Source organism: Haemaphysalis longicornis, unplaced genomic scaffold, assembly GCF_048455015.1.
Source record: "Haemaphysalis longicornis isolate Haplotype H1 unplaced genomic scaffold, Haemaphysalis longicornis Haplotype H1 scaffold_1, whole genome shotgun sequence".
NCBI classification, from domain to species: domain Eukaryota; kingdom Metazoa; phylum Arthropoda; class Arachnida; order Ixodida; family Ixodidae; genus Haemaphysalis; species Haemaphysalis longicornis.
In genome coordinates this window covers 314,047,305-314,062,154 of record NW_027526203.1, presented here as the reverse complement: position 1 = coordinate 314,062,154, position 14,850 = coordinate 314,047,305, and the positions used below count along the sequence as shown (strand labels likewise).

The 14,850-nt window shown below is 46.2% G+C and overlaps 1 protein-coding gene across 4 annotated transcripts in view; it reads right to left on the bottom strand.

The window, feature by feature from the left end:
* The window catches only part of LOC144150384 (protein SCAI), a 55,551-nt gene that overhangs the window by 14,455 nt on the left and 26,246 nt on the right, over nt 1-14,850 (bottom strand). For 2 of the 4 annotated variants that reach the window (XM_077682149.1, XM_077682148.1), the window contains exons 11-13: nt 6,100-6,273; nt 5,791-5,891; nt 105-191 (exon numbers count right to left, since the gene is read on the bottom strand). In XM_077682149.1, the coding sequence (XP_077538275.1) occupies nt 105-191; nt 5,791-5,891; nt 6,100-6,273 (362 nt within the window). The remainder of the gene's footprint in view (nt 1-104; nt 192-5,790; nt 5,892-6,099; nt 6,274-14,850) is intronic. The other 2 variants (XM_077682151.1, XM_077682150.1) reach the window with 1 other exon arrangement.

Genomic DNA, 14,850 nt, shown 5'->3' with positions numbered 1-14,850 from the left:
GGAAATAATGCAGGGTGGGAATGGGCAGAGGAAGTGCAGAGAAAAGCACTTGGAAGCCTGACTAGGCTCGCAGCAGGCGAAACAGAAGAGAAAAGCGCAAATACCGGCAGGCTCTGGTAGGGAGGCGTGCCCATGGCTGCCTGAGGCATCCTCTGATACAAGTTCTCTGGGTCCCCCACCGAATACTTAATCTACGATAGGAGAAACAAAAGCCAAATTCCAAGAGTCCAACAGCAATTGAACCACACAGGTCTGTTTACCAATGCTCTCGGGCCTGGGCATCAGAAACAGAATGGTGCACTGGCAGAAAGGCATTATAAAAAAGAACTGCGAAAGTAACAGAAAAATGATCCAGCAGTCATTTTCCTCCCTGACTTCCCCTTGTGTGCAATGCTTTCTGGTAGCATAGCTTGCCATGTCCCCAATGTCCCCAACCAAAGCAATGCACTGCACTCAGTTCATAAGCTCCCGCAATCGAGCTGGCACATTTTCCTGGTCAGGAGTCGGCAGCTCCCCAGGTTGCACACTTGAAGGTTAGCATGTGCACTGCCACCTACAGTGCAGGCATTTTGAATGCCAAAGAAGGCCCTCCCTCGAGGATTCTCAGCTCATGCCCGCTGCCCTTGCAAGACAGCCAGAAAACAGAGACAGAAAAGAAAGAAGCAAAGCGCACGCTCGCTGCAGCAGCAGCTGTGGTGCACAACACAGTGGCATTTGCAGAGTGCGCAGGTCTGGCCAAACAAATTTTGCGTGTCAGTCGACAAAGTGCATGTGCTGTTTGCTGTGCAATTATATACTGGAAGAGAACAAAAATGCTACAAGCACGGTGCACAACATAAGAGTGAGTTGTTGTTGAACTGGAAACCGCTGCAACAGCCGCCAGAAGACCTGGACACAAGTACTGATGGAAAGGCTGGCTGCAGCAAACAACATAAGTGGAAAAAGCTGTAAGCACAAAATCACCCATTATTAGCATGAACCTGGCTGTAGCAGAAATGTTGGATCCGCAGGCAACCCAACACTTCCTTCTGCTGCCTTATTCTAAAATTAATTTTAAGAGAGTTGGTCGGACATTAAAGAATTACACACACAAAAAAGTACCGATTTGGTCGGACATTAAAGAATTACACACACAAAAAAGTAGCAATGCAAAATTTGGGTCTGCCTTTTTGGCATCGCAATGAGCTGCCACAATGTGTGGAAATGTGTAATACATAGGTATCGCATCTCCAGGCACTAAGGTACTACTTTCCAGTTTGGAAAAAAAAAGTGAGTAGTGGGTCCCCAAGCAGGTTTGCACCAAATCAGAAAGCCATGCCTTTCTGAATTTTTTTTTTTTGTTTAACCATAGCAAGAAAAAGTCAATGTAATCAGCAAAGCCTCCATGACACTTATAGACAAGATGTCACCAAGCTGGAGTCAGCCACAACTGTAATTAAACTGTAACCTATTTTTATTGTACACACCAACCAGGCCATAGTGCCATCCTTGAGAGATTCCTGCCCTCCTGCATACACAAACTAAAGCATTTCCGTGATCCGCTACTAAAAATGGCTTGAAACAAATGTGCTTGCCAAATGACACACCACACAGCAGACGAAATAATTTAGAACCTCGGTGGAATACGGACAACAACCCTGCAAAATCTCCATGCACTGCTGAAAAATGCCATCTAGCATCCCATCGAGTCTGGCTTACCCTGCAGAAGTCCAGCAAAATCAAAAAAAAAACTGCTCCAACTACTACACCAACCAACTCAGCCGGTGTTTGTGTCAGAGCTTTAAAAGTAACAGCTGTATTCTCAATCAGATGAAACATATACAAAGAGTGAAGGAGCATCAGCAGCAAAACCCAGTCCTTTTTCAGCACAGATATTTAGCGGAGCAGGCCATCGAACAAATGACACGCATGTTGTATGCGTGTTAGCCTCACGAGTATGGCTGATTGGTTTACACCTGTTAAAAATTTTTCTGACATGCCTAGCTGTCATGAGGGGACCATGCGAGCATGGAGGTTAGAGAAACTGGCCCTCAGCAACTTTGCAGATAGCTCTTCAAGCACAAAAAGAACCGCTTCTGATGCATTCAGCTTTTCGAAAGTTAAGTTACAGTGCCTTGGTTATGGTACGGTACACATAGCCATTGCAGTTCTTGTCTAAGGTGACAATTTTAGCCAAATGGTGCCATCATACATGTTGAAGACCAGGAAGCAGACGTATGTTAGAGGACAGCGGTTTAATGAGGGGGTAATTCGGTAGAGGAAGAAGATGGTGTCACGAGCCTCGCTGCCTGTGAGGTGGCTTCGATGTCTTCGTCTTCTCAACCAGATCACATTTTCCAACAGGCTCCGGCCGGCCAAATATTATGGATCTGGTTGGATTCACATGGCTAAGTTCTAAAAATGGCAGTAGGCTGTGCAATTACGTCAGAAGCTATGGAGTTTAAGCTTCCGGAGTTGTTTAGAAAACAACCATGCATTTCGTGCGTCCATGGGATCCAATTCCCTTCACATATTCGTGATGCTTTTGTCTTGAGATAACTATCGCATTTAGGCTTCGGTTTCTTGCAGCAATCAGTTAACGTTTTCTTCCAAGCGGTAAATCGTGCGAGAGGGATGTTTGATCTGCAAAAGTCGATTTCAGCACTACCGCAACAAAGGTTTGCGTTTTCTGATGTAGAGGCGCTTTCCCCGCCTGAGTTGTCAATATCTTCGTCATGCTTGAAAGCTTTGAAGTTCTCTGTACTTTCTTCTGAAAGTTCTCGCTCGGCCGTAACTCCTAGGTGGTCAAGGTCCGAAATTGCTTTCTTCTGCTCATTTTCAGGCGCTTTAGTTGCCACGTGCATGCTTCTCATTTCTTTGAAGTCGACGATCGGAGAGATGGATGTCGCACCTCCGTGCACCGTCCACCCGAAGACTGTTTTTACGGCGGTGAGATTTTCACTAAGGCGCCGAATGTCCCCAGTCACAAGTTCCCAGTAAAGTCCGCTCCGATAAGTAGGCTAATGCCTGGTTCGAGCTGAGCTTCAAAGGAGAAGTCGGCGAATGGCATCGCTTTGGCATCGAGTTCCTGAAGAATCGTCTGTTCTGTTAACCGAGGCAGGTCCTTGCTTATCTCAGGTACTTCAAGTGCCTCGATTTCAAATTCGTGACAGTCGTACTGGCTGTAGAGGGTGAGTTGTACTCTTTTGTATCGCCTGCGTTGAAAGGACGAATTTCTAAAACCGGACATCGTCATCTCCTCCTCTGCAAGTACATTGGATCGTAGCTTCCTCGACAGATTGATTGATTGATTGTGGGGTTTAACGCGCCGACGCAACGCAGGCGATGAGGCGCGCCGTAGTGGAGGGCTCCGGATTAATTTTGACCACCTGGGGTTCTTTATCGTGCGCCGAAATCTCGTACACACGGGCGTTTTTGCTTTTCGCCTCCATCAGAAAAGCGGCCGCCGCGGCCGGGAATCGAACCCGCGACCTCGTGCTCAGCAGCGCAACGCCTTAGCCACTGAGCCACCGCGGCGGGTAGCTTCCTCGACAGCCTTTCGGTTATAAAACTACGTTGGCTACCTCCGTCGAATAAGAGTCTCACCAGATATTTGCGTGAAGTGCCCGTAATCCAGACCTGTGCTGTCTGAAGCAGAACAATTCTGTCGGAGGTCTTTGATTCCGTTGACGAGCTGGACGCCGGCAATCTTTCCGGCGGTCGGCGTTTCCACGCTGGGTCACACAAGGAAGTGATATGGCGTCCATTGCAATTTTTACATGAAAGCCTTCTCGTACTCCTGCACTCCTTGGCGCGGTGAAAACGCCTAGCGCAGCGAAAGCAACATCCGTGTTGTTTCAACTTGGCTTTCTTTTCGTCTAGTGTAAGTTGAGCCTGGCAGTTCTCTGTGATGTGGTCGTGCGATTCACAGAAAAGGCAACAGTTGTGGGACAACCTAATGGTTAATGTCGAAGCAGACCCTTGAGTGTTGTCCTTCACTTGCATCCGTGGTGTGTCGATTGCAGATCCAGCCATAACGGAAGTAATCTCCCGACTCCTTACTTCTAGGTTCAACAGGTCAAGTAACGTCGATACTTCATCGGGCCTTTCACATCTCGGTTCTCGTGCTGATGTTTCCGTCAACGTTAACTTGTTAAAGTTGAGCACGAGCTCATACGGTAAACTCTGCAATAGCGCAGCCTTTAACATCACTCCGTAGGAATCAATGTGAACATCGAGATGCTTTAGCGACCTGACGTGGCTCTGCACACGTTCATGGAGCATCTGAAGGCCACTCAAGTCGTCGCAGGAGGCTACTTTTGGCAGGTTTAGAAGTTTTCTCATGTGGTCGTTGATTATCAGGGTCTTGTCTCCAAATCGTTGCTGCAGCAGTTCGATGGCTATGGGGTAGCTGTCGTTAGTTGTTGGTAATCCCCTGATGATGCCTTGCGCATTCCCCTTCAGATAACTGTGCAGATACTTGAGTTTGTCAACGTTGGCTAGTGATGGGTTTTTATGGATCGTAGATTCAAACTGGTCCCAAAATGCAGGCCACTGAGCAAATTCTCCGTGAAAAGGTTGTATCTCAAGTTTGGGCAATCGAACTTGAACTCGTTGTGGAGGTGAGCTGGCAGCCTGTATTGTATTACCCGCCGTGAAAAGGCACGCATCTACAAGAAGCCCTTCAGCGCGGAAAATCATGCGTGCGATGGAATCACGGTAGTGTTCTACAGCTGTCAACTCGTCGTCTAATTCCTCACCGGGGACGCGACCCTCGATTTCTTTGTCCATATCGTTTAAAGAAGTCTCTTTCAATTTGAGCATATTTAGCTGTTCCGCCAGCTCACCCATCGGTAGCGGGGTACTCTCCATTGTGGCCTTCATGTCGTTGATGATCCGTGTAGTTGAGGCGCGTAGAGCAGCACGTTTTCGTTTGAGCAGGTCCATGATGACACGCGGTACGCGGAGGTGCCGCTCTAGCAGGAGCTGGGGCGATGCGTCGTTCTTGGTAGCCGCGTCCTCTTCTATGGGCCTGCTTCATCGGTAGGGGTCTTCAACGGTGTAATCCTTCGATCCTGGTCACGGCACCAAATTGTTGAAGACCAGGAAGCAGACGTATGTTAGAGGACAGCGGTTTAATGAGGGGGTAATTCGGTAGAGGAAGAAGATGGTGTCACGAGCCTCGCTGCCTGTGAGGTGGCTTCGATGTCTTCGTCTTCTCAACCAGATCACATTTTCCAACAATACAAGGGTTTAGCAAGCAGCCATTGCTTTTGCATAATGAAAAATTAAGAAGTAACTCTTCCAGTTAATGTTAACCCTTGACTCGTAAGGTTAAGGTGTCAACTCGTCTTGTTAAACCGACTGTGGGGACACCACGCATACAACTTTGGATTTGAACCACAATTACTTAGTTCATTATCACTACTAAGTAATTGCCACCCTTGTTCTGTTTCTCCATTACCTTGTTTAATTAAACTAAACTTGTGTTAAAATAGGCATATTTGCTATTTTGACCTGACAATTTTTTGAATGAAGTGAAGCTACGTTGTCTTCTCGACTTTCTCAGAATTCACCGGGAGGAGAGGTTTTGTAAAACTGAACTGCAAAGAGACGGAAAAGCAAGCAATTTTTCCAAAATCTTTTTCTGTCACTTCATTTACCTGGCTTTGAACCGTTTTGCAAGCTGTAAAACTCACCCCAGTATTAACCGTGTTACTCAAACAGATGCATGCTAACTTGGGACGAACACAAATGTGAGCACCATAACTCCATATTTCATGCTAAGGGCTCTACTTCAAACCAACTTACCTTGAACATTCGATGTAGTTTTAGGACAACATGACAGAAGATAAACCTCAGCATCAACAACCTTAGGAAGTCATCACCATAGAATTGCAAATATGCGGGATCTGGGAAGCAAAGAAAAAAATTGAATCCACATTAATTGAATTCAGTGAACGCTTTCTGAAATACATCAGTGGCATGCACCCAAAGTATCACTGGAAAGCCTTCCCGATGTGTTGGCATTTTAGATACTACCTTTGCAGGTAGACTGAACAGCTAGTATAGCCGATAAAATACAGGGTGGGGGAAAGGAGGAGAGAGAGCGAGTCGTACCTATGCTGCGGGAGCGTATGAGGACCCGGCTAGCCTCGGCCATGAAGCGGTTGAGGTGGCCCAAGGCCTTGTCCCAAAGAGACACCGGCACATCCACCACATGGCACACGAAGCACAGCGCCGTTAGCGGGCTGTGCAGGAACAGCGTCAGCAAGTTGCCCTTGTGCTGCTGGTCTGGGGAGAACAGGGAGGGGGCGGCACCAAGGAGGAGCACTGGCTGTTACTTACTACAAGGAGAATCAACAGGGCGATGCTTCGACAGCATCCCAAACTCATGCTTGGGCGTCCCCGTCAAAGAGGTCCTGCCAATCCAGTAATCTCCTCCCTCAATTATTTTGTTAATAGTACTGCCACAAGGGGAAAACAAAGAGAGGAATTTTGCACGGCACCGTACTCCTCCAGCTTTGAAGAAGACGACGCTGTTTGTGTTTGCGTGGAGCCTGCGTCAGACTCTCCGATGGCCAACGTGTAATAAATACATCTTATCACCTTCAACCCTGGCTCCTATCACTTATTCTGCCACCACGCAACAACACTATTGGCATAAACCGAGCCAACAAGTATTCCCTCTTTCTTTCGCTCTCTCCTGCACTGCTCCTTGTAACGCAGTGAAATGTACTGCCACGTTCGCTTTATTTATTTATCTATTCATTCGCCTTACCTATAAGACATTACAGCAGGGGGGTATAAACAAATACATGAACATAGTTAGTCACACGGGGAATAGAAAGCACAATACCACAGCAATAAAAACAACAGCAAAAGAATACAATATCACACCAATTGTACAAGAAATTTCATTGAAGCAAAAAAAAATTACATGACAAAAACGTGTTGACATGATTGTCAAATGTACAATTAACCATATTACTTAGTAGCTTATTCCATTCACCAATGGAATGTGGGAAAAAATAACCCTTGCAACCTCAGCGCTGTGCCGTCATTCCTTCCTCTTTTGTCCCGTTTCCTTCCAAGGCTTTTGAAATGTTAACCCTTGTAAACATCAGTACAGAAGGCAATTTCATGAATTTTCTATTCATGGTCACGTCGCTTAGATACAAAGTGCGGGGGTACTAAGAAAATGTTAGGACCAATGCCAGTTTTTTTTTTAATTGATGCGGGCAAAAGGTGCTTGTGGTAATGACCAACCTGACACATCGCACGTCAGCAATTTACCACAGTATAGTGGCGACATCTGTTGTGGGCACAATTAAGTCCTCCAAAAATTACTATGGGGTGCTCGCAGCATTGCGAGTGCTGCTGCTTTCGACAGCTCGTTATAACGTGATAAAAACTAATGTATGCTATGCTGAGCCCTCCAGTTGTATTTCGGCAGTCCTGAACTTGGCTCTATTCTCATTGGATATCGCGGTATCAATCGATGAACACATCAGTGGAGCAAAACGCTTCAGGTTTCAGAAATGTTTCGCGGGCAACCAGAGGAAAAACAAGGGCAGCTGCCAGTAGCAGTGCGCGTTTCTGTGGACCTGCTTGTGTAACATTCATCTTAAGTGCACAAAAAAAGACGGACAAGCGCTACTTCCAACTGAATTTTATTGAATCAGGGTGAAATATATTCCAGCAAAAAGACAAGAGATAAGAGATACAGGAAAGGTTACAATTATACTGAGATTAGAATAACGGAACCACATGGTGCTGTCCCACACGTGTCAGTCACTACCATGACCAGTTCTTTTTCAAGAACGCTGCCACCTTTTCCGATAAGGCTACCGATGTTGTACTGACACATTCGTAATCGCCTAGTTGCATTTCAGCTGCCTTCACTATCTCACGCGCGCGCTGACCAGAATCCCGAAACAATATCCCAGAGTTTCGAAAGTACGGCTCACACTTGGGGCATTCACCGCAGTGAGTTGACAGGTTCCCATCCTTTCTTTTCTGTACGTTATTCTGATGTTCGTGTAGACTGGAGTTGGTACACCGTGCCGTCTGCCCTACATACAGCGTTCCACAGGCCAACAGAACACGGTACACAACCCCTCTATCACATTCTACGTACTTGTTGTGGTGCCCAACGCTACAGCCAGTATTTTCTTTTTGTACTGGACATGTGGTCTCTGCAAAGCCTTGTGAGCTTCAGTGGTACGGACATTACAACCCAACGCCAGCTTTCTGCCCTATTTTCTTTAGCCGATGTGCAATACCATGTAGATACGGTATAACCGCCGTCTTACGGCGCTCATTGCCGTCATGCGCACCTGTTGGCCTGCGGAAGGGTATACGTAGGACAGACAGCACGCTGTGTAATCTCCAGGCTATGCGAACATCAGAATAACGTACAGAAAAGGAAGGATGGGAACCTGTCAACTCACTGTGGTGAATGCCCAGAGTGTGAGCCGTACTTTCCAAGCCCTGTGATATTGTTTCACAATTCTAATCAGCGCACGCGTGAGATAGCGGAGGTAGCTGAAATGCAACTAGGCGATTCCAAATGTGTCAGTACAACATCGGTAGCCTTATTGGAAAAGGCGGCAGCATTCTTGAAAAAGAACTGGTCATGGTAGTGACTGACACGTGTGGGACAGCACCATGTGATTCCGTTATTCTAATCTCTGTATAATTGTAACCTTTCCTGTATCTCTTATCTCTTGTCTTTTTGCTAGTATATATTTCACCCTATATATATTTCAGAACCAGTTGAGCTTTGCTCTGTGCCCTCCTCCCTGGGCTGCAGCATGAGCTTGAAGAGGTTGTGTGCACGCTTTCACCCCAGGAGAACGTCACTTCCGCCTGGCCGGAATGACGGTGCTTTTTTTTTATTTCAGATTAAGAATAGCTGATTTTTGCTGGTTGCTTGCTGAAGGCATGAATATACTTCAGCAGTCATACTTCGTACCTTGCAGTCGGACTGCGCGCAAAAAAGTATTCACGAGGTCAGAATTTTCACTGCAGTTGTCCTTTCAGCACATAGCCTCATGATTGTGCCAGTTTACTGACAATGTTTAAAATGTTGTTCAGGGCCCCTTTCAATACGCATGAGCCCTTGGTAAAAATTCAGGTTTAAATCGCACAAGCAACGCCCATGAAGCGTGCAGTGTGTGAAATTCAGACTATGTGGGGCTTTTTACTGAAAATTTCCATATAAAGAACACTGCCGTTACCACGAAATGTGGGGCTAATTATAACATTTGTGTATTTTAATGTTGTGCTTACATTTATAGTTAATTAGTGGATAGGCTGGCAGAGGCTCTTGGTTGGCATGGCTTTCAGACACGAAATGTGTTCCAGAAAATAAACTAAAAATATGAATGCTTTCACCGTTCTAGTAAAACTGTCGAGCACATGGCACACAGATATGAGAAATTTTTTGGTCGCCCACCGCGGTCACGCAGTGGTTAAAGCGTTGGGCTGTTACGCCCAAGGACGCAGGTTCGATCCCGGCCACAGCGGCCGTTTTTCTGATGGAGGCGAAACACAAAAATGCCCATGTGACAAGATTCGGTGCACATTAAAGATCACCAGGTGGTAAAAATTAATCCAGAGCTTTCCACTGCGGCGCACCTTATAGCACAAGTGTACCTCTGGCACAAAAAACCCCAGAATATTTTTATTTTATGGTACAAATAGGGTCAAACCTTGATGTAACGAAGTCGGTAAAACTCGTAATTTACTTCGTTACATTGAAATTTCACTACGTTGAAATTCACGGTTGAAACAAAGTGCTAAGCACATGAAGCGGTTCTTGCAAATGAAAATGTGGCGCGCATACACGGCTGGTGCACTGTTTCTGTTTCTATCAGAGCTTACTCGTCTACGCGGGCATAAAAGTGAACCGCATGGAGCATTTCTGCACGCAAAAACGCGCCTCGCGAGCCACAGAGGAGACCCCCCGCACGATGCGGGTAGCTCCAGCGACCGCTTCTAACTGCTCGCTGCAACGCTACATGAGCGGCAAACGAAGTTGTTCATGCGGGCAAGAAGCTGATGATGTGGGCGAAATTCACAATGTAAAACAGCATCCACGCCGCTTACGAAAGTGTCCATCAAATATCCTCCGCGGTGGTAAGCCTAATAGTCTACGGCATCCCTGAGCGCTTCAAAGCTCCCGCCATAGGGCACGCGCATCCCCATTGGTGAAAGTCGTCAGGCTCCTCTAACTGCCGTGCGCGGAGCGAGTCGCTTTCTGGCCAAGGCAGAAGCCGCCGCCTGCGTGCAATCACGGACGCGGCCGTGAAAAAACGCACTCGTAAAGACCCACAAATGCTTTTCCGCGCACTTGCTGGAACGATGGAACCAAACAAGTATGAGCAAACTCGAACGAAAGACAAAGCGGCGGCATGCAGCGGCAGTGGCGCCATACGCAGCTTGTAGGCAAGGAGCTCGCTCACAGACTCCGTGTCTCCCTGCATCCGCGGCATTGGGCGGCCTGTGTAGCCGTTCACGTTTCATTGAGACCCCGTTTCAGCGCTTGCATTTCCCAAAATCTACTTCAACAACCAAAATTTCGTGCCTAGTTGTCCGTGAAACTTCGTTACATTGAAATTTCGGCAAATGGGACTTCATTACACAGAGGGTGAAAATACATAGTGTGCATACACTTGAAATTTAAAAAAAAATTATGCGGCTCATTACATCAGGGGCTTCGTTACATTGAAGTTCGTTACATCGAGGTTTGACTGTATGTTGGCAAAGGTGTAGACGGGGTCTGGTACAAATAAATCGCATTCACATAAGCACAAATTCTTGTAAAAAAAAGACCGTATGAACAGGCTTTTTATCAATTCCTAAAGAAAGCAGACTGGCTATGTGGCAAGCTAAAGGTCAAGCATGGAGTGTCTATATAGCCAAATATAGGTGATATTTCAAAGCAACTTGGAATTTCAACTAAATTGCATTTCTACAGACTTCTGAGGCCCTCAACAGCACCACAGATGAAATACACATACTAAAAAGTGTGCTTACTATTATTTCAGCATCATTGTGCTGATGATAAAAATTCTACATTATGTAGTAAGAGTTATTCAATATAGCAAAACTCCCCATATGTCCTATGTATCAAAAAGCGGTCCGTGGCCCCGTGCCCTGGGGGCAAAAAAAGGAACTATAGTTCCTCTATACAGCTCCCGCAGGGAGCTAGAGTTGCGTGACTTCTTTCTACACGCTGCCCTGGTGACAGCACACAGGGATTCCGATGCCGTGCAGAAAAGCCCCCTCTACAGCAACTATGGTCCCGTGTGGGTGCCCAGAGCACAATTGACCGCCCTTTGGCCACCATCCGAAGTGTGGCAGCTGGATTCCTGCATAATGACAGCTGGATTTCCCACATAAATTTGGATTCTAAGATGGCAGACAACCATGCAACTCTAGCTCCCGGCGGGAGCTACATTGAGGAACTCTAGAGACAATTGGATTAGCCTGCTATCAACTTACGTAGTACTCAGGTGCTTGCAACTGCTGCCTCTAGTTAAGAGGAACTGCCATAGAAACATTTCTCATGACACTTTCTAATATCAGTTCCACTCGCACGTTAGCAATTGTCTGATCCCCTTTAACACAGCTGAGTGCAGCCTTTGAGTGGCAAGGGCAGGCTCGCAACAAGGATAGCCAGGGCCATAGCCAGAAATTTTTTTCAGAGGGGGTTATGGGTTACCGGAAGGGAGGAGTTTTGCCAAAAGGAACACAAAGCCTCGCTTATGCGCGGCCTGGAAAAAATTTCAGGTGGGTTCAAACCCCAAAATCCCTTCCCCCCCCCCTCTGGCTACGTCCCTGAAGATAGCACGAGCACAGTTGGTACTGCAGATAAAAGAAGTGTGAACACAAGAACTTACTTTATGTAGAAATATGCACATATTCTTATCGGTAATGGAGAGCATGCATTCCTTTTGGAATGCATGCTCAACAATTTCAAAGAAAAAAAAAACTACAAGTGCAAAAGACAGATGCAGGTAGAGAAAATAAATATGCATCTTCTTTCCTTATTTGTGTTTGTCTAGTTTGTTTCCAGTTATATGAATGTTGGATGATACGAATATATTTTTAGCTGCCCCAGAGATTCATATAATTAATATTCTACCATACATCAATACTTCTGCACACACACACACACAAAAAAAAAAAGAGAAACTGCTAAATATCAAGCTGTCAAAGGAAGATGAGAGTACAGAAACATACAGCAGACACATTGCATGACTGCACTAATATAAAAACAATATACAAAGTATAACTTTAACCCTTTGCAGGCCGGAACCTTTAGCCACTCTCCGGCCATTCCGATACGCAACCACTTTGGCAGTTTCTGGCGCCACGAAGAAAAACACAAACTGTGCAAGAAAAACTCACAGGATATTTATTTTTTCGCTAGCATTCTGCTTGCAACTCCTTTACCGATACTTGAGCAGCGTGTCAAACCGCTCGAAGCATTCTCCTGGGTGCAGACCAGCATTGTTACTGCAGGTTTTGCATAAATTTCAGTTTCCCTCCTGCCTCCTGTTCTTTTTCTATTGCTACAAGCAGCACAGTCCTTGCTGCCTCGGCGTGGGAGCTTGTAGATAAAATGGCTTGACCCAATTAGCCTTTCCTCGCACTCCATACGTGCTGAAGGGCCCCCCTTTTTGGCACGAGCCTTCAGATCACCCATCAGCTGTTGGATGAGGTGGTAGCGGTACTGCAGGTGTCAGCACTCTTTCTCCCCATGATTCTGCAGCTGTGCGCACCTCCAAATAAAACTATTGACAATGAAAACCTCTAGATGCCAGAAAAAATTTTTGGCCACCTATTCATTGTCTTTTGACAAAATGCATAGCTCACAGAGTAATGATCTACCCAGTGCTGACACTTTGTACGTGGAATGTGGTATAAGCACAAGCTCGGGAGTCAATTGAGCTATTTGTACTTGTTTACTACAAATGGGATGCAGCATGCTGCTAATGCCCTTGGCACTCATTAACTAACGTGCACTTACATCCATCGCACTTTTTGCTCCTGTTCTCAAAGATCACTCGCCACCTATCAGCTTGCTATCTTTATAAGAATCAGAAGCTACAGATGAATCTTGATATGGCCAAACACGTTGTGAAGAAAAGTTGACTCACGGTAGCCGAAGGCTTGGGGTGCTACATCTGGACTTACATAAAGCAGCTCATTTTCCCCTTTGACGTAACGAGGTGTAAAAGAAAATTGGCGCAGCTTGCACTAATGGTGCAAGGCGGGACAAACAGCAGAGCTGGGGTCGACCTAGCTTTTTCCAGTTTTGCGAAGTTTTGCTAGGTTTTGCGATGTCCTTGCTAGGCTAGGCTGAGTGCTGAGGGGTGAGGCCAAGTTTAGCCGGATTTTACAAGGCTGTTCCAGTTGGTCTCCCGCACTGACAGCGGATCCAAGGGGGGAAGAAGCTGGGTCAACCCCCCCAGCTCCGCTGTTTCTCTAGCCTAGCAGCACTAGTGCAAGCTGCACCAATTTTTTTTTTTTTTTTTTCCGTTTTACTAGCCCAACAAAGACTATATCCCTTTAAAATGGTACAGTAAGGGGTGCGCATACGCATATGCCCCTTGTACTCATACTCAAGCAGGCACAAAAGCCGGCTTCACTGTTATAATACCCTACTGTGGTGGTGCACCCTTTACTGGCGGCACTGTTTCTTTTTTTTTTTTTGCTTGGTATTTGTCTTGCAAATGCCACCGGACCAAGCTCAAGCTCAAATAGCTCTGCTGTTAAAAGTCTGTAATTATGCTCTTCATAAGGTGTGGCCCTTGAAATACTGAATGCAAACAATTTCACTGACAATAGCGAAGTAAATTCAGCTGGTTTACCCAGGACCTGCTGCACGGCCAACCAACACATGCAAGGGTGCAACCAGGGTGAAGAAAAAGCTGCAAGCAACAGCCAACCACTTGGGAGACACGCACATTGTAGCACAGCATGCAAGTTAGCACTGAGAAGAGAAAACACGCATGTGCCCAGACGTGTGCTCAACTGCTCGGTGCTCGCGATTGGGAGGCCAGTGGAAAGCAAGCAAAAGCCGAGGTACTGCATGATGGAAAGTTCGGCAGGTTAGGTTAAGCACATCGCGGAACGAAGTGTGGAAATGACCATAGCATAGAACAGACAAAGCACAGGACGATGTGCTACTAGCAACTGCAAGTAGCGAGTACTGAAAGAAGCTAGTAACTGCACATGCACGCCATCCCATCGTTTTAATGACTGTGTTTCTTTTTTTTTTTTTTTTTATTCTGTGCTATCGTCATTTCCGTGCCTTCTTCCATGCGGTATGATAGGCACACATAAAAATGGTATGCTGACTCCTCAGAAACGGTGGCCATACAGGGAGATAGGCACTGCTTCTCTTTGGTAAAAAGTACCCCCCCACCCGGAGGGCCCCACTGCCTGCGCCTTCCATCACACTGGCTGGCAGCAGAAGATGCAATGAGCAAGGAACAGATGAGGGCTCCTCTTAGCGGATGCAAATGTCTGCATTAGGTGGATTTTACCGATGCAGCTCTATGACTGTTACATGAGACTGCTAGTTTGGTAATGCACTCTACTGAAGCTACTTGCTGTTAAGGCTCAGTTGGAAGTAACAGCCAAATAAAACATTACAAGGTCATTTGGTCTCATATCAAGGGTTCCAAACTCAAGAGGGAGGGTCCATCACAAACACACTAAGTTCAGGCTGCAGCAAGCCAACAATACAGGCACAGCCACTTAAACGATGGGAATACATAAGGGTGTTTTTTTTTTAGTTGCAACAAATTATTCAAAAAAGAATGCAGCAGCACACTTCTAATTTCTCCCTTA